This window comes from Coregonus clupeaformis, chromosome 7, assembly GCF_020615455.1.
Source record: "Coregonus clupeaformis isolate EN_2021a chromosome 7, ASM2061545v1, whole genome shotgun sequence".
NCBI lineage: Eukaryota > Metazoa > Chordata > Actinopteri > Salmoniformes > Salmonidae > Coregonus > Coregonus clupeaformis.
This window is the reverse complement of record NC_059198.1, coordinates 21790658-21810657: the sequence shown is the minus strand read 5'-3', so window position 1 is coordinate 21810657 and position 20000 is coordinate 21790658. Positions and strand designations below refer to the sequence as shown.

General features: G+C 47.0%; 2 protein-coding genes across 3 annotated transcripts in view; both read left to right on the top strand.

Annotated features, from left to right (window-relative positions):
- The window catches only part of LOC121568697 (MAP7 domain-containing protein 2), a 19109-nt gene extending 11304 nt beyond the window's left edge, over positions 1–7805 (top strand). For both annotated transcript variants that reach the window (XM_045221234.1, XM_041879092.2), the window contains 4 exons: positions 734–791; positions 4946–5078; positions 5218–5507; positions 5622–7805. In XM_045221234.1, coding sequence (XP_045077169.1) covers positions 734–791; positions 4946–5078; positions 5218–5500 — 474 coding nt within the window. In that variant the 3' untranslated portion in view covers positions 5501–5507; positions 5622–7805. The remainder of the gene's footprint in view (positions 1–733; positions 792–4945; positions 5079–5217; positions 5508–5621) is intronic.
- A 392-nt stretch (positions 7806–8197) lies between these two features.
- LOC121568698 lies at positions 8198–18931 on the top strand (the record flags this gene model as incomplete). Its single annotated transcript, XM_041879093.2, is given in 11 exon segments — positions 8198–8418; positions 9312–9361; positions 9503–10174; positions 10677–11708; positions 15657–15826; positions 16009–16120; positions 16234–16300; positions 16419–16552; positions 16746–16860; positions 17020–17143; positions 17770–18931. Coding segments are annotated over 10 exon segments (2481 nt in total). The 5' UTR covers positions 8198–8418; positions 9312–9320.
- Between the last annotated feature and the right edge of the window lie 1069 nt (positions 18932–20000).

The following is a 20000-nucleotide window of genomic DNA, read 5'->3' as shown; positions in this document are numbered from 1 at the left end:
TTAACGCTTGAGCGTGCCCGTATTCTCCACCATCTGTGACGTCACGAGAGGCTACACAGCTTTCAGCGGGATTGCTCAAGTAGTGCAAGGAGACAAGGTTCAAACAAAACAAGGATTTTATTATAGGTCTTGGGAAATTAACGAAAATATAACAAAATTCTTTAAGCTCTTTAAGGGTTAACAGTTCAGGGATGTCTCTTCCACATCCAAAATCATAATTCTCACTCGCTCAGATAACTTTTCCCCAGCCTTACTGTAGTCCACGTTGCAGCTAGTGGCCAACCCAGCAAAAAGTCCTTCCAAATGTCTCTCACGTATTTCCACAGGTGCATATATCCCAAGGTGAGTATTTCCCAAAGGTAAGTATCTCCAAATCCTTATATTCCTCATGGAAGTGGACGTGCAGCACTCTTGTCCTCCAGAGAGCCCAGGTTGGAGACTGTGTCTCTTCACCCCCCACACACTCCCTCAGTGTGTCTCTTCCCTTCCCCAAACCTTCAGCTCATCAGCTCCTCATTTGTTTCAGCTGCGTGGGAAGATTGGCCATAGAGGGGTGGAGTTCCCGACCCTACCAGCAGATGGAGCCATAGCTGTCTGGGTTTGCAGCCACCTCAGGGGGATGTAACGTCCCTCCAGGACACAGCCTCTCGTGACATCACAGCTGACATATAAGCTGTTTCCCTAAACTCCTGTGTGTGTGTGTGTGTGTGTGTGTGTGTGTGTGTGTCCATAGCGGATTGAGGAGATCATGAAGAGGACGCGTAAGAGTGAAACGGACTCCTCATCCTCAGGTATAAACAAACACACACACACAGTAAATACTGCAGGGTGACTCAGCGGCGGTCAGGGTTAGAGCTCCCCCGTGTGGTGGACAGGGTTGTATTGTTACTTTGTGTTATGTATATTACTCTTGACTTATTACATTTACATTTACATCATTTAGCAGACGCTCTTATCCAGAGCGACTTACAAATTGGTGCATTCAACTTATGATGGCCAGTGGGACAACCACTTTTATTTATTTAAATGTTTTGAGGGGGGGGGGAGTAGAAGGATTACTTTATACTATTCCAGGTATTCCTTAAAGAGGTAGGGTTTCAAGTGTCTCCGGAAGGTGGTCAGTGACTCCGCTGTCCTGGCGTCGTGAGGGAGCTTGTTCCACCATTGGGGTGCCAGAGCAGCAAATAGCTTTGACTGGGCTGAGTGGGAACTGTGCTTCCGTAGAGGTAGGGGGGCTAGCAGGCCAGAGGTGGATGAACGCAGGGCCCTCGTTTGGGTGTAGGGTCTGATCAGAGCCTGAAGGTAAGGAGGTGCCGTTCCCCTCACAGCGCCGTAGGCAAGCACCATGGTCTTGTAGTAGATGCGAGCCTCAACTGGAAGCCAGTGGAGTGTGCGGAGGAGCGGTGTGACATGAGAGAACTTGGGAAGGTCGAACACCAGACGGGCTGCAGCGTTCTGGATAAGTTGTAGGGGTTTAATGGCACAGGCAGGGAGCCCAGCCAACAGCGAGTTGCAGTAATCCAGACGGGAGATGACATTTACATTTTAGTCATTTAGCAGACGCTCTTATCCAGAGCGACTTACAGTTAGTGAATACATTTTTTTTAAATACTTGACCCCCGTGGGAATCAAACCCACAACCCTGGCATTGCAAACGCCATGCTCTATCAACTGAGCTACATCCCTGCCGGCCATTCCCTCCCCTACCCTGGACGACGCTGGGCCAATTGTGCGCCGCCCATGAGTCTCCCGGTCGCGGCCGGCTGCGACAGAGCCTGGATTCGAACCAGGATCTCTAGTGGCACAGTTAGCACTGCGATGCAGTGCCTTAGACCACTGCGCCACTCATGACAAGTGCCTGGATTAGGACCTGTGCCGCTTTCTGTGTAATGTAGGGTTGTACTCTGCAAATGTTGTAGAGCATGAACCTGCAGGATCGGGTCACCGCTTTGATGTTAGCGGAGAACGACAGGGTGTTGTCCAGGGTCACGCCAAGGTTCTTTGCACTCTGGGAGGAGGACACAATGGAGTTGTCAACCGTGATGTCGAGATCATGGAGCGGGCAGTCCTTCCCCGGGAGGAAGAGCAGCTCTGTCTTGCCGAGGTTCAGCTTGAGGTGGTGATCCGACATCCACACTGATATGTCTGCCAGACATGCAGAGATGCGATTCGCCACCTGGTTATCAGAAGGGGGAAAGGAGAAAATGTATTGTGTGTCTGTCAGGAGGTGATGTGTACGCGGCGAGTGAAGTCAGACGCAGGACACAGAGAATCAGGTTGACTACTTTACTGAGCGTTACGCACAAAACAAACGTCTCCAACACTGGAGGGAAAAACACCATATGCGTAATCCGAAGTAGTAGCTAGGCCGAACATCAACAAGACAATGAGCAATAACACACAAAGCCCAAACGTAAAACAAGGGAACTTATATGCTAAACAATCAACACTAATATGCAACAGGTGTACTAACTAGACAACACAAGACAAACACAGAAAACATCGATCGGCAGTAGCTAGTACTCCGGGGACGACGAACGCCGAAGCCTGCCCGAGCAAGGAGGAGGAGCAGCCTCGGCAGAATCCGTGACAGTGTCGTCTGTGTAGCAATGATAGGAGAGACCATTTGAGGATATGACAGAGCCAAGTGACTTGGTGTATAGAGAGAATAGGAGAGGGCCTAGAACTGAGCCCTGGGGGACACCAGTGGTGAGAGCACGTGGTGCGGAGACAGATTCTCGCCACGCCACCTGGTAGGAGCGACCTGTCAGGTAGGACGCAATCCAAGAGTGAGCAGCGCCGGAGATGCCCAACTCGGAGAGGGTGGAGAGGAGGATCTGATGGTTCACAGTATCAAAGGCAGCGGATAGGTCTAGAAGGATAAGAGCAGAGGAGAGAGAGTTAGCTTTAGCAGTGCGGAGAGCCTCCGTGACACAGAGAAGAGCAGTCTCAGTTGAATGACCAGTCTTGAAACCTGACTGGTTTGGATCAAGAAGGTCATTCTGAGAGAGATAGCAGGAGAGTTGGCTAGAGACGGCACACTCAAGAGTTTTGGAGAGAAAAGAAAGAAGGGATACTGGTCTGTAGTTGTTGACATCGGAGGGATCGAGTGTAGGTTTTTTGAGGAGGGGTGCAACTCTCGCTCTTTTGAAGACAGAAGGGACATGGCCAGCGGTCAAGGATGAGTTGATGAGCGAGGTGAGGTAAGGGAGAAGGTCTCCGGAAATGGTCTGGAGAAGAGAGGAGGGGATAAGGTCAAGCGGGCAGGTTGTTGGGCGGCCGGCCGTCACAAGTCATAAGATTTCATCTTATCAATGCATTTTTATTTTTTTATTTTTTTATTTCACCTTTATTTAACCAGGTAAGCCAGTTGAGAACAGGTTCTCATTTACAACTGCAACCTGGCCAAGATAAAGCAAAGCAGTGCAATAAAAACAACACAGAGTTACATATGGGGTAAAAAACATAAAGTCAAAAATACAACAGAAAATATATATACAGTGTGTGCAAATGTAGCAAGTTATGGAGGTAAGGCAATAAATAGGCTATAGTGCAGAATAATTACAATAGTATTAACACTGGAATGCTAGATGTGCAAGAGATTATGTGCAAATAGAGATACTGGGGTGCAAAAGAGCAAAATAAATAACAATATAGGGATGAGGTAGTTGGGTGGGCTAATTTCAGATGGGCTGTGTACAGGTGCAGTGATCGGTAAGGTGCTCTGACAACTGATGCTTAAAGTTATTGAGGGAGATAAGAGTCTCCAGCTTCAGAGATTTTTGCAATTCGTTCCAGTCATTGGCAGCAGAGAACTGGAAGGAATGGCGGCCAAAGGAGGTGTTGGCTTTGGGAATGACCAGTGAGATATACCTGCTGGAGCGCAGACTACGGGTGGGTGCTGCTATGGTGACCAATGAGCTAAGATAAGGCGGGGATTTGCCTAGCAGTGATTTATAGATGGCCTGGAGCCAGTGGGTTTGACGACGAACATGTAGTGAGGACCAGCCAACAAGAGCGTACAGGTCACAGTGGTGGGTAGTGTATGGGGCTTTGGAGACAAAACGGATGGCACTGTGATAGACTACATCCAATTTGCTGAGTAGAGTGTTGGAGGCTATTTTGTAAATGACATCGCCGAAGTCAAGGATCGGTAGGATAGTCAGTTTTACGAGGGCATGTTTGGCAGCATGAGTGAAGGAGGCTTTGTTGCGAAATAGGAAGCCGATTCTAGATTTAACTTTGGATTGGAGATTCTTTATGTGAGTCTGGAAGTTGAGTTTACAGTCTAACCAGACACCTAGGTATTTGTAGTTGTCCACATACTCTAGGTCAGACCCGTCGAGAGTGGTGATTCTAGTCGGGTGGGCGGGTGCCAGCAGCGTTCGATTGAAAAGCATGCATTTAGTTTTACTAGTGTTTAAGAGCAGTTGGAGGCTACCGAAGGATTGTTGTATGGCATTGAAGCTCGTTTGGAGGTTTGTTAACACAGTGTCCAATGAAGGGCCAGATGTATACAAAATGGTGTCGTCTGCGTAGAGGTGGATCTGAGAGTCACCAGCAGCAAGAGCGACATCATTGATATACACGGAGAAAAGTGTCGGCCCAAGAATTGAACCCTGTGGCACCCCCATAGAGACTGCCATAGGTCCAGACAACAGGCCCTCCGATTTGACACACTGAACTCTATCTGAGAAGTAGTTGGTGAACCAGGCAAGGCAATCATTTGAGAAACCAAGGCTATTTAGTCTGCCAATAAGAATGCGGTGGTTGACAGAGTCGAAAGCCTTGGCCAGGTCGATGAAGACGGCTGCACAGTACTGTCTATTATCAATCGCGGTTATAATATCGTTTAGGACCTTGAGCGTGGCTGAAGTGCACCCGTGACCAGCTCGGGTTTTGAGTTACTAACTAGGTGTGTCCAACCCCCTCCCCTCTCTCTCAGGTGTGTGTGATGTGAACGGGGGCCAGGCAGGGCTGGATCAGGATGAGTCCGCCCTCATCACGCTGGGCCCCCTGGAAAGAAAGAGCTGTGGAGGGGACGAGCTGTCTGACGGGGTACAGTCTATGGACGTCAGGTGAGCTGCACACACACACACACACACGCACACGCACACACACACACACGCACACGCGCAAGCACACGCACACGCACACACACACACACACAATCCCATGTGTTAACAGGCATATTTCATACTGTATATGTCTCCCCAGCCCAGTGTCCAGGGATGACTTGGGTAGCGTTCAGGACTTCTCTCCCGTCAGCGAGGCGTTAAACAGCATGAGTAACGCCCGAACCCTGGAGCACCTTCTGGACCTCACCGCCCTGCCAGACACACCCCCCTACCCCAGGCTGCAGCCGGGCAGTGCTGCAGCCCTGGGAGACCTCAACAAGAACCTGTTGATACAGGGTTATAACCCCGCCTCCTTAACTATCTCCTCCTCCAGCTCCGCCCAGCTTCTCCACAGCCTCAGCCCTGGCAAACTGGACATCTAGTAACCAGGTAACACACAGGCACTCAGACATACACACAAACACACACACACACACACACACATACTGCATATCACACACACTGTGTAGCTCTGCTCTAATATTCATTCTCCTCTTTCTCCAGTATAGTCCTGTATAGGACTATTGGCTGTTGGGTGCAAAGAGGAGCTAGGAGCAGCAGGGAGGTCTCTCCTCTCCTCCCTCCTCACCCCACTAGAGAGAGAGACCAGCTCCCTGCACCTCCACCCTCACCCCTCTTCAGGGGAGAGACGTTCCCCATGCACCCCCGGACTCCACAGAGAACAACAACCGCTCAATGTCTGGCTCCCCCCTTATATCTACAACTCAACACATCTACAGCTGAATTCTCCTATGTAAACACACACTGACATGTACACACATGCACACACACTCATGCACACATACACACACACGGTTAATACTCTCCCAGTAAAGTAAAGCTTTTTCTCTGTGCCCTGGCTGTATGATATTGTGTATAAAGGTGTGTCAGTGTTTGGAGGCTGATGTAATATGGTTGTGTTATCCTCCTGTAGCATTAATTATGTGGTTAACACTGACCCTGTGACCCTGTAGCATCTTCACTGGAGAACACCTCCTCCTGTTGCACAGCTGTAACTCTAGGTAGAAGTTGCAACTAACCACAGATCTAGAATCAGATTATTCTAACCCTCAATAACCTTAACCATTGGGCAGATGAAAATATAATCTGACCCTGTATCAGTGGTTAGGGGCAGTGTCAGCCTACTTGTTGTAACGACTATGTTAGGAGTTTCTTTCTGTCAGTGTTTCTAGTGGTGGTCGGTTATGATCATCACAGCACCACTGACGCGCTGTACTACTGTTCTCCAGGAGTCTACTATCGCTATGTAGAACTCAGCTAGCCAGTCTAAATGTTAGCATCCTGCAACTGGAGAAACCTACTCATCTACAGATGTGGATGATATAGTATAGAAAGACAAAAGTCTGGCCTCAGTTGATATGCTTCAGTCCACCAATGCTCCATAGCTTTAGTGGTGCGTAAAAAAACGTGGAAGACTGGAGCATTTCTTAATATAATCTGTGCAAAAATAAAAGAAAACTGAACAGTCTTGTATATTTTTTGCTATTTGCAGGGTTGGGGGATATTGAAAAGATGTGGCGTGTGTTTTTGGCTCACTGTGCTGTGCGTGCGCTAGCTGTGGTTTAGTTAGTGTCTGGTCGTGTAACACAGCTCTGAAAACACTCATCCCTACTCTGTTCTGGAAATACTGCTCTCTTTATCTTGCCTCTACTTTGAACTGGACTGTCCTTGCTGCAACTCACAGACCTAGCAACTACCAGTCAACCTACAGCAGGGGTCTCCAACTTTGGAGCTACTGGGTGGTCCTGGAGCTATTGGGGGTGCAGGATTTCGTTCCAGCCCTATAGTAACAAACCTGAGTCCACTAATCATGGTCCAGACTGAAGACGGTGATTAGTTGAATCAAGTGGGTTTGAGGCAGGGCTGGAACAAAAGCCTGCACATCCAGGCCAGTAGCTCTCTAGCATCTACAGTTGGAGAACCCTGTCCTACAGTATCTCACCAGTCTGTGTATTCACTCAATCAGTCAACTCTGTAACAGACTCTGGTGTGCAACAGCTATAATCACTGTGACTGGGTCTTTACCTCATGGAGATCTATCTCACTACAGAGGACGCTTCACAGTCTTCTGTCTACTACTGCTGTGAATTCTACCAATCATACATCCTTCCTGTACTGTAACTGTCTCGTACCGATCTTTCTGTAACACCTGCCTATGCTTTGCTCTCAGGGTGAGTGTAGCTCAGCATGTGTGCTCCCTCCCCTCGCTGTTTTAATCTCTGTTTCAGTTCCCCCTGAAGGGTACTGTCAGGTGTCAACCATTCCTCATGACCCAGCTAACCCTGTGAAGGGATGGCCACTGAATACTGTCTATAATGGCTGTAAAAATGATGCTGTATCGCAATTACTGGACTAGAGTAGGAAAAGGCCTGGAATGTCTGATTATCTTTGTTGTCTTCAGTGCGCTGGACTCTTCATTTAGTTGCCATGTCTGTCCGTCCAGCAGCCAGTCCGTCCATCTCTCTTCCTCTCTCTTTCTGTGCTCATTCATTATCTAATGCTTTCTTTGTATCCTAAGGGTAAATGGAGTAAACTTAAAACTTAAGGTCAGAATGTTATTCACTAAAAGTCACTTAACACTGTCACTGCAGCTTGGTGGAAATATAACTGTAGACGTGGTGCATGGATCTAACTGCTGAAAAACAACAATAAAACGTCATCAAGCCATGTCTGTGATTTTGTTTATAAACACCTAGGACAAAAAGCATAAGGCTTAAAAATCCTTATTTGACATGTTTCCTCCCCTTTATCTACACTGATTGAAGTGGATTTAACAAATTACATCAATATGCTAGGGATCATAGCCTTCACCTGGATACACCTAGTCATGGAAAGAACAGCTGTTCTTAATGTTTTGTATCCTCATTGTATGTCTTGTGAAAAATATTTGTGTTTTTTACAGTTAGTTTTATTTCAAAATGAATTGTAGGGGACACATCTAGTTCAGATGGGCTAAGAGGAAACAACTCAAGCAAAGATTATGTAACTAATTATGTAACTAACCCCCTTTCATCTGTGACTCAAGCGTCCTCACGGTGGCGCTATCCTTATTGTGTGTGTTTCCGGGTTAAAGGCAGCTTATTCTGTTGCTGTATTGAAGTCGCGAGGCGATGACAGTCAACTGTACAATTTCTTGAATGCAGACAAGACGAACATCCTTCATATGAAATATATTTTATCGTCATTACTTACTAGCTAGTAGTTGTGTAATAAAATCGTGTGTGCGAGACTGGTGTTTTGGTTTACGTATCCTCTAGTTTTGGTAGGAACGTGCGCTGGGGTAAGTGCCATGCTGCTAGCAGCTAGATAGCTAGCTGGCTACGACATAGCCGATTAAACTCAACAATATACGACAGAGTTCAGCAACGACTATTGTGGGCGGACTGGAGCTCCGACGTCACATAAAATGAAGTTTTTATTAATAACTACTGATTTCTGCACCCAAAGAATAACACACATTGTTAATTTTATGTGACGTCGGAGCTCCAGTCCGCCTTCACAAGTCGCCGCTGAACTCCATCGTAAATGGTGGAGTTGAGGTGTCTGCTCGCTACGACAATTATTTAAACATGAACCACAAATGTTAAGATCGATCGGTTAATCTGGTGTAAATCACTGCTATTTATTTGAGTGTTAGCTACGTTAACCAGTATTGATTGATAGTAACTACTAGTTAAAACATTTCGTCTTGATCTGCTCATAGTCCCTTGTGGTTTTCTTCCTGTCTAGGGGTTTTAGCATGGCCTAGCTAGCATACATAACGTTTAGTTGTCAATGTTATGCTACTGTACATTTCAAACCCTTTGGTTTCCAAGTTAAACAACATAGTCTTGCTGGTTACAGTCCCAGGATGTTGCTGAATAATCTGAAATGTATATCGCTATATATTCCGGACTCTTACATTGCTCGTTCTGATATTTCTGAATTTCTTCCTTAACATTTTTGGGATTTGTGTGTATTGTGTTGCATTGTAAGGTATACTGCACTGTTGGAGCTAGAAACATAAGCATTTGGCTGCACCTGCGAAAATGTGTGTACACGACATAAACAATTATTCTGTTGATGCTTGTTGTATTGTTTCACGGCAAGGGAACTGTGTATTGTGGTGGTTATAACAGTGTGGTAGTATTTTACTCATGCATACTCTTTCTCTCTGTGCACTGATCTCTCAAGGTGAAGAGAATGTCGAGGCCACGGTCGGGATCGCCCAACTATTCTCACAGGTAAATATCTTGCACATTGTTCATTTGACATACTAGTCCAGTGTGTGGGTCATTAAGATTACTTGTTGTCTCAACTCAGCACACTGTATGAAAGGTGCTTTACAATTAAAATGTATTATTATTATTATTTTGTCATTACAGAGGTAGCCCGCGGAGGCAGTATGGCCGGAGGTTCCCCTGGGACGACCCAGACTTCAACCCCCAGCAGGTGCTGGCTGACCTGGGCAGGCTGCCTGGGGAGGATCAGTGGGCTCGCTTCATGGACGAGATCCACCCAGATGGCCCAGAGGGCCACAGAAGTCCCATGTCCCCAGACAACCTTCGCCCAGAGGGCCACAGAAGACCTCTCTCCCCAGGCCTTCACAGGCCTGACCACCACCTCCCCCCAGAGGAATTCCACCATCGCAGGACCCCACCGGCACCTCACGAGCTGGGCTACGCCGAGCGCAGGAGGCTCTCCCCCCATGATGGAGGAGGGGGTGGCAGGGGAAAAGGAAGCGGGAGAGAAGGGCTGCCCCACTCCCCTCAGAGGCTACCCAGAGAGAGGCTGCCATCGCTGGCCCCGCAGCACCCTCAATACAGTCCTGACCACCACCAGAGAGCGCCCTCTGCAGGCTGGAGAAGAGAAGAGCAGGACCAGAGCCAGGGGAGGTCCAGGGACCGCAGCCCCAGGGAGAGGGTTCAGGGTGGGGAGAGGAGGGGTGGAGATTTTCCAGGTCCCTATGGAGACAGGAGGAGAGACAACATGCATAAAGAGAGGAGCACCATCTCTGACCGGAACTGGAAGGAAACTGATGAAGCGGTGCATCCTGGGTAAATTTATGGCCTAAAGCGAGAGAAGAAGATTGAAGAGGAGAACCCAGCTTCCTGTTTTTTCTAAGCGCAAACTTCACCCTGCTACTGTGTCCCCTGTGTAATCATGTAACAGTAGAGTAGTAGTAGATTGAATTGCATGGCTTGAAATGCATCACATGCTCTTGTCTCTGTGATCCTTGGAACCAGGTGCTTGCCATGACTTACACTGTGATATACTTTACTATTATTACCCGCTGTAATCTAGAGAGGCTGTGTGCGTCTGTGATGTCATATGGCATTATGTTTATTGCTAATCAGCTTGCATGAATGACTGTTGTCATTAACCGATAAGTAAGGTACTATCTATTAGCCTATACATTTTATTCATATGCTACATGTTTTCCTAAATAAATTGAAAGCTAGCTATTGCAAAATCTGTATATTTGTTAGGCGTAGTCAGCGTGATCGTATGTCCTCAGTCAGTGCTGAACCATGTCACCTGCTCTTTATGTCGACACAGGTACGGGAAGGAGGCAGACTTTAGGGTGCGCCGCCCCTCGTTGGAGAGGCCCCGAGAAGGGTACGGAGGAGGAGGGCCACGGGGGCGCAGGGGCACCTCAGGGAGCCACGATGGCCGGGGTCCTGGAACCCTCATCGTGGAGCATGACCATGGTATTATAAACAGCAGCGGGCCAGAACTGTACGACAACCACAGGGACCGTGGCCCCGACCGGAGCCCAAGCCACGACCGATTCAGTCACCATCACCACCGGGTCGGAGCCACTGAGGAGCGGTTCAGGAAGTCAGGTAGCAGGTCCAATACCAGAGAGGAGGCCAGGGGCCGGCTTGTCCATGATGAGAGGAACGGCCCTGTCCATAAAGAGAGGAGAGGCCCTGTCCATAAAGAGAGGAGAGGCCCTGTCCATGATGAGAGGAGAGGCCCTGTCCATGATGAGAGGAGAGGGCCTGTCCATGATGAGAGGAGAGGGCCTGTCCATGATGAGAGGAGAGGGCCTGTACATGAGTCCAGAAGAAGCCCTGACCGTCATGGGAGAGCCAGCCCCATGGGCTTCCAGGATAGAGGTAGTGCCACGGAGCCCAGGGCCAGAAACAGTGTATTCCGTGGGGCGAGGGGGGCCCCAGCCCAGGGTGGCAAGAGACAGATGGGGCCCTCCATGAACCAGCCCCGGCCTCTCCTTCAGGGAACGCAGGGGTACCGACCCCGGGATGCCAACCCCCAGCACTCCCCTCCGGAGCACCAGGGGTACCAACCCAGGGGAGGCGACTGGGACATGGAGCCCAGAGAGGAGGAGCCCGGCTGGGCAGAGGTGAGTGACATGGAGCCCCGCTGGGAGCAGGACCGGGGACCAGGGCCGCGAGGAGGCCGACCGCCAGCACAGGGCAGGATGGGACCTAGGAAACCTCAGCATAGAGATCTCAACCCCAACTGGAACCAACAGCAGAATGATATGGCAATGCCTCGCATGGGCGCCGGTGAGGAAGAGACGCTCACCATCAAGGTGGACATGAACCGGCCTGTGGGCCAGAACAGGTAAGGTGTTTCCGACAGCAATGTTTAGGGGTCAAGGGTGAAAGTTCATGCTTCTTTTCAACGCTCACTGTCGACTGCAGGAAGACAAAGTCAGAAGCCCTGAGATCATTGATAGCTAGAGGGAGGAAGTATTCTTCAAACTGATTTTTTTATTCTACAAAGCAAGGATTCTACAAGCTGAGGATTTGTGATGGGACGCAATTTATATACATACGTCAAACTAATCCTTCCTGATGTGGGCATTGCAGTAATAAACACGGAGAATTGCCAAACGCCTTCTTACAGCATTGTCATTTTACAGCATTGTCCTTCACATTCTCAAAAGGTGGAATCAATTCAAAACCGCAACTCATAGAGGCGGCAAGTCGGGATCTCCCAGATAACTTTTTGTTGCTCATCAAGAGGGGCAGAACATGTCAGACCAGCTTCGCAACATTGTAGAGAACAGAGATGCCACAGTAGAAGACTACCAACCATATGAATAACCTAATGGATCTGTAGTTCTACCAACCCACATCTCCTCACGGCAGAGGTTTGGCTCATCAGTTCTTCAGAAATCTCTCACTCATCCAATTTAACAACCCAACAGAATGTGGCAACTCACAAATGGAGTGGTTGCAGCTTCCCCACAGTAGCAGCATCCCTGACAACCAAGAGACCAACCAGCTGACGTGTGAAGAGACGCCAGCAGTGTGTTTGCAGCTCATCCTTCACAGCTGAAATGAATAAAGAGCAAGCATCCTGCATGGTGGAACGTGCTGAAGGAGCTCTGGGAGGTAAAGAGTGGATGGAGAGGAGTGGAGGAGGCACAGTTCTGCTACTCACTACAGCTGATTGACCTGAGTCTCGGAGGAAAAGGCAGGACCCATAAAGACAGAATGGGGAAAGTCTTGGAACTAACCAAACTGAGCACCAAACAACTGCAGAAGAGTCTCCCTGGTATAGTGAAGGATTGCCCATATACATGATGCCCAATACATACTAATATGGTGTTGGTGAGCCTGATAAATGTCAGTCACTGAGCCACTGCATTGTGCCTTGGTCTTCGGGCTGACTGAAGACGATTTTGGCTAGAATATGTCCTGAACTTCAGGAACATCAGTTTGAAACAACCATGTTTTTTTTCAATGTCTTGAGAAACACCTGGAATGATCAGCTACTCAGAGAAAGACTCTTGTGAAAGGACTTATTTCAGAAGCACAGTGTTTTTCTGAGCCACTGAGCCAGGCAATGCCCCTTCGTCCTTATCCCACTCAGCCAGAGAGGATGCATATGCCAAAACACCAACAATAGTCAAAAAACTTTCAAATAGCTTAAACTAGCTCAAACTTTTGTATTTTATTCAGACCAAAGGTAAGTCAACATGTTCTTTCCATCATTGACTATATTATTCTGCAGACTTCTAGAGGATCTTCATACTTATCTGTCAAGCAAGCAGGAGAATATTAAATCTTCATCCAATGTGTTTAATCTGAGATGGACTCATTCCTACTGAAATTTGCCAAAGATTTTAACAACCTCAAGCCGTGTATTGCCCGCCCTCAAGACCATACATTAGTATGTTCCTGGTTGTTCTTCCTGTCTAAACCCATGATGCTCAAGCGTCTCAAGGCCTTCTAAAGGAGATTCTGAGGCAAACATGGATCCAAATGACCTCAACACTCCCACCACATATCTTCAGAAACCTGGGCTCTGTTCCGCATGGGTCTTACGACCAAACTGGGTTTGGAGTGGACCTGTGTACCTTTCAACAAACAGGTTCACTCAAAGAAATGGACAATAAAGCACAGCACAGCACTGCGCAGACCAGACTGTCTGAACGACAACTCAAGGCAATGATGTTTCCCTTAAAGCAACCGAAGGCTACAGGTTCTTAGTATAACTCACTTTGAGCTGTACCAGAACAGAGGACAACACCAGATGACTACAGGTAAAGACCGGATGCTATGGCCTAAGTCAGAGGGACGTGAACAGACCAAGGAGAATCCAATCATTGGATGGAGGAGCACAGTCATTAAACACACAGAGAAATCCACCTTCTGGATGAACTGAAGAAGGACTGAGTGACCAGCTAGTAATGGGGAAGAGTAGAAGGCAATGTGAATGTCTGGAGATGACCAGGAAAAGCAGTGGTTGATGAATGTCTGGAGATGACCAGGAAAAGCAGTGGTTGATGAATGTCTGGAGATGACCAGGAAAAGCAGTGGTTGATGAATGTCTGGAGATGACCAGGAAAAGCAGTGGTTGATGAATGTCTGGAGATGACCACCACATTGGAAAGAGTGAAAAATACTTTGGGACTCAACACATGAAAATAAAGCTTTCAGTTTGACTCCTACAAGCTATTCCACTAACGTTCAGCTGTTTTTTCCACCGCTATTGACACTGTGATACTCATGGACTAATCAGGGAGTCAAAGTCAATCCCACTAAGAATGTCTCTTCTCCAAGAGGCTCTCAGAACCGTATGACTATTGATGAACTTATCCATTTTGCACCAGGGAAACGGAGCTCTGTCAACGCATTACAACAGCAAGGGAAAACCCAACCCAGTGAGGACTAAGGTATTCCTGACAGCGAAACTGGACTTGGCCCAGTCAAAAGGCCCCAGAATTAACACTTTGGGAAGAAGAGGAACTGAAACCTCAAACACAGCCAATGCATCAGCCAATAGTTCTGCATGGATGAATCCTCATGAAAACGCTGAGTATTGCTCTGAAAAAGGACATCTCAGAAACCCTCCTGTACTGATGGGATCTGTCAGTCTACACTTCATCTAGACACAACTTGCTCATGAAAACCACGCCAGCAAGAGACCATACTGTCCACCTTGGACCAATCAAGGACCACGAGATTACACTGTCCACTCTGGGCCGTTCAAGGACAAGAACTACACTGTCCACTCTGGACCGTTCAAGGACAAGAACTATACTGTCCACTCTGGGCCGTTCAAGGACAAGAACTATACTGTCCACTCTGGGCCGTTCAAGGACAATAACTATACTGTCCACTCTGGGCCGTTCAAGGACAAGAACTACACTGTCCACTCTGGACCGTTCAAGGACAAGCGACTGTCAACATTTCACCAACCAAGGACAAGAACTACGCTGTCCACCAGTCACCACAGGAAGTGAATCACAGACGTCAAGAAGTTTATTGACAAGAATTGCAGAGAGAATTTTTTTACCAAGCATGTATTTTCACCTTTGACCCATGCCAGTGTCACACTGGCACAGGAAGTGATCAGGGATGTAGTGGAGGATAAACGTTGTTCACACACCTTTTTTTATTTCATCAAAAGTGATGATACACATTTTACGCCACATACACTTTGTTAGCATTAGTGTTACCCGCCCCACCCGTTATCTCGACTGGCGTTCAGCGTTTAACTACAACATCCCTGGAGACGAGAAATATCTCTCTCTTCCTGTTGCGTTTCACACCTTTAAACAATTTGACCTTATTTGGATTTAAGTGCCTTTTTGCAAATATGTCCAAACCAACAGCTCTTGATGATGTACTTAATCAGTCATTTTTCCTAAAGCTTTCAAATGTAAAGGTAAGTGTAGTGTGTTTACAGATACCTCAGTCAAGGTAAGGTTGTTCAGTACATAATGTTTAGCTACATTTGATTTACATAAGATATTCAGTAGGGAACCACTTAACTCCCTTCAACAATATTATTGAATTCATAATATATATGCCGTTTAGCAGACTTAGTCATGTATGCCTACATTTGTTGTTCAGAACAAATGACTTAGTTCCACCCCAAACTACAGTCTTTACTTAAATCAAACCCTTTCTACAAATTTTCCATCAGCCAGCTACCACAGTAAACTAGGTTAGAAGCTACCAGTACTATCATTTCATAGTTAAACCCTTGTATTCAGGCCTGATCTCAGAGAGTAAAGCCCCCACCACTTTCTTCCTTTGTTGCTCATTCCTCCAGCCAGCTGTGCTACTCCTCCGACCGTCAGCTGTCGCTGGATCTGGTCAACGTGGGCCGCCAGCGCCTAGACTTTCTGCCCATGCTAGAGCATTCTGGGACGTACCGGGAGTCCGCAATGCACTCTGGGACTTTCGCCCAGGAGATCATCACCCTGGTGCACCAGGTCAAAGGTTAGGAAACGAAACACAGAAATACACACAACCTGAAGATGTGCACGCACAGCCACTTGTGTACACACACACACACACCGCTCATAGGCACTAATGTGCCCACTCAGACAGAACCTATAGATACTTATCACAACCTTGAAGGCAATCAATCTCTTACTCTTTCTTACTCTTTCTTTCTCCAGAGCATTACTTTAGGGGTGATGGCGTGACGCTGAACGAGCGTTTCTCTGGCCCCCAAGATGGAGGTCTGCCTGAGGAGGAAGAGCAGGAGGAAGAGAGGCCAACTCTGAACAGGTACATAAACACCTGGTTACTACAGTAATTTAATATCTTTAGAGCTTTTGTTTAAGCCTTCAATGTGCTGTTTACAAACTGTGTATTTGTATTCCTTCCCCCCTCTCCTCCAGGCTGTTCAATATGAGAATGTCAGAGCCTGATATGGAACCTGTCTTCTCTAAAGTTGGCCGCATGCAGGTACAATAATGTGTATAGGGGTTTATGATTGATATGTCGATGGCTGGATGGACTGATTGGATCATGGATTTATTGGTTGATTGAGTGATGTATTAATTGATGTGTTGTGTGTGATCAGAGGCAGCAGCAGGCGGTGAGAGATCCCGGAGACCTGAGACATGACCTGGAGAGGAGGAGACAGGAGAGGCTGGAGGGAGTGAAGGTCACCATACCTGGAGGCAGGCTCTCACAGCGCCCCCTGGCTGCCGGGAGGTACTACAACACAGTGAAGACATGATGGGGCGTCTTTTGAATATTAAAATGATTCCTTCCTCCCTTTCTTGAAGTCATCACTGATCTATGGATCCTTGTGTTTACCCAATCTGTCAGATCAGTGATTACCTTAAGAAGTGGAGGAAGGGTGCATTTTTACACTTCTCTCTCCCTCTCACACTCTCTGTCTCAGTGACCATCAGGGGGAGTATGGTAGTGAGGAAGACGAGGTTCAAGAGGAACAGGAGGGCTTCTATTCAGGCCGTTCAGGCCCACCACAGAGAGGGGGGAGGTGGCCCAGAGACATGGTGAGAACGGTGTGAGGGTGTCTGTGTCTGCATGTGTTTGTGTGTGTGTTCACATTTAGTAGGGGTGTGAATAAAACTGGATATTATCTGTATCTTTCTCTAAATATATCTTAGACTTCTAACTTCTCTCTCTTTCTCTCTCACTTTCTCTCTCTCTAGGGGGGTCAGAGGAGAGGGGGCATGGTTAGACAAGACATGGGCGGCCAGCGAAGGAACAACTGGCCTCCTAATAGCCCCGGCAACCGGCCTGGACCAATGAGACAACAGAACCGCAATATTAACGGTCAGTTAGTACCCCAAAACATAAGTATGTACAGTGGATGTAAACCAGGAAACAGGAAGTTAGAAATTACAGTGTGCTGACATTCACAGACCTGTTCAGAGAAGCAGAACTTCCCAACCATGTGACCTCAGTCATTCACTGATTGGCTGGCATGATTGACAGTTTAATTCCTATGACAGTGTCTGGCCTCTGTTTACCTTCCTGTATGGTTACGTACGTTAGTCAGTCAGTCAGTCAGTCTGTCCATCTGGTCCCTAGATCTCATTTATGTCTGACCCTGAGCCAATCAAGTCCTCTCTCCTTTCCTATAGACCAGTGGTTCCCAACTCCGGTCCTCCAGTACCCCCAACAGTACACATTTTTATTATAGCCCCGGACAAGCACACCTGATTCAACTTGTCAACTAAATCATCAGGCCTTCAATTAGTTGAATCAGGTATGTTTGTCCAGGGCTACAACAAAAATGTATGCTGTTGGGGGTACTGGAGGACTGGAGTAGGGAAACACTGCTCTAGACAATAATCTTGTCCACTAATAGGACCATTACAACCATAGCTGACCTGCTTCTTAACCTAACACCTATATTCACATGACCTTCTCTCTCTCTTGCTCTCTCACTCTCACAGGTGCCAGCTGGTGAATGGACGCTTGGAGCGATCCAAATGGAGTCAGTGGTTATGTGAGATCAGGCCGGAAGTTAACTGTTGATAGGCTGTATATAATATAGAACACACCGCTGCAGACTGACCACAGCCTGAACCACGACCACCTGACCTACTGACACTCTCTGTACCACTCTGTCAATGTAAAGCCCATGCAATGTAGCTACTCTCCTGACAGAGAGAGTAGTGTTGTGGGGAAGTAAGATGGCCGACTGATATTTCAAGATGCACAATGCAGAAATCGCTCGGCCATTTCCTGGTTGCAAAAATTCTAAAAGTTTGCCTAATTTCAGTTTGTTACAAAACAAGCAAGTATTGTGTAGAGCAGGGGTAGGCAACCCTGTTCCTGGAGTCCCGCAGGTACTGCAGGATTTTGTTCCAACTAGGCACCACACCTGACCAACTGACAGGGCTGGCAGCAGAAGGAATCAGTTGGCTGGGCCTTTGATATCCATAGGAGGGCACATTTTTTTCACGGGACCACCTATATGTGCTTGAGCTTGGGAGTTCACTTTTTTTTCAGACTGGTGTAATAGTAAAGACCATAGGCAGCTCGTGAGTTTCAAGTTTGTGGACGTTTACAATTTATCCTACCATTTCTACTGATCTTAGTGCGAGTTATGATTTGTTTTAAATGTGCATTTTTGTGGAACAGTTATATTTAAATAACGTTTTCGTTTCTCAAAGTAATTGTCACGTGGTTATTCAAACATTTTTGAAGTAAAATGATAAAAAAATCTACAAGTTAAAATTAAACTATGGCGAGAGCGCCAGCCACTGCCATATGGACACATTGATACACTGTGATCCATTGGCGGCCATAAGAAATGAGCTCATAGAACTCAGAGATGGCCTATAGGCCAATGCAGCGGTAGGCCTGTAACATCCATCGTCAACTAAGTAAAATACATAGTCCTAAAGCTGACAAATAGAAACAGTAGAAAATATCCTGATGTACATTCCGGTTCTTTCAATCACATTCATCTCTCTTCTCCGCCTGTCTGCCTCCCTTTCTATCTGTCTTGACTTGAGCTATTGCTAGTGAAGTGTGTCGTAGTAAATATATTATGTTATAGCTTGGTCTGACTAAAATCTTGTGCATGACCCATCTTGTGTGGGGCCTTTGGATTTAATACAATGCACAAAGACTTCTATCTTGTCGGCCTTATCAGCAGGTGGCTATGGACAACACCCACGCCATAGGTCTCTCAGTTCTCCCAACTCACGAAGTTATTGCTCTGAGGACACACACACACCCCCCACACACATACACACACACACACACACACACATCATCATTGTTAAACATACACACATACACACACACACACATACACACACATACACACACACACACACACACACACACACACACACACACACAACACACACGCACACACACACACACACACACATCATCATTGTTAAACAACACACATACACACACACACACATAACACACATACACACACACACACACACACACACACACACACATACACAACACACACGCACACACACACACACACACATCATCATTGTTAAGCACACACACACAAAAACCCCCCTTCTCTTAGGCTGAACATCTGAAGACAGAGAACCCGACTCAGAGCCAATGCAATGGAAGTGACCTCGACCAACTCATCAGGACCAATCAGAAGATCAGAACTACTAGAATCAACCTACTTTATTTTATTGTATAAAATGTCAGCACACAATGTTTAGGGGCTCGCTCTCTCAGATATCTCCCTACGAGGTTGACGAAACGGGTCCGTGCACGCTATTTACAGATATCTTTACCTCTGAATAAACTGCCTCATATTATACAATTATCCACCTTGTCCGAAAGTCTCTACTTGGTCTCCGTTCTCCAGTAAACTTGTGATCATCAATCAACTTGGTAGCAGAGGGTGGTTTTCTAACTCTGAATTCGGTCCATAAAAGTTGATAGAGACAGGAGACAAGTAAGAGACGGATCTGAAAGGACGGGTGACCTGTCCGCAGGAGCAGCCGGAATCCAGCTCGCCTCAGGAAACTGATCTAGACGGCCGTCAATACAAAGGTAAGCAGAACCTGTTAAAACAAAATCTGCATATTGTATTGTAGGATAAACCCAAATTATGATCAGTAGTACTGGGCGTGAGTATGGATTACTGATAAATTTATAACATATCTATTATGACTCAAAAGGCACA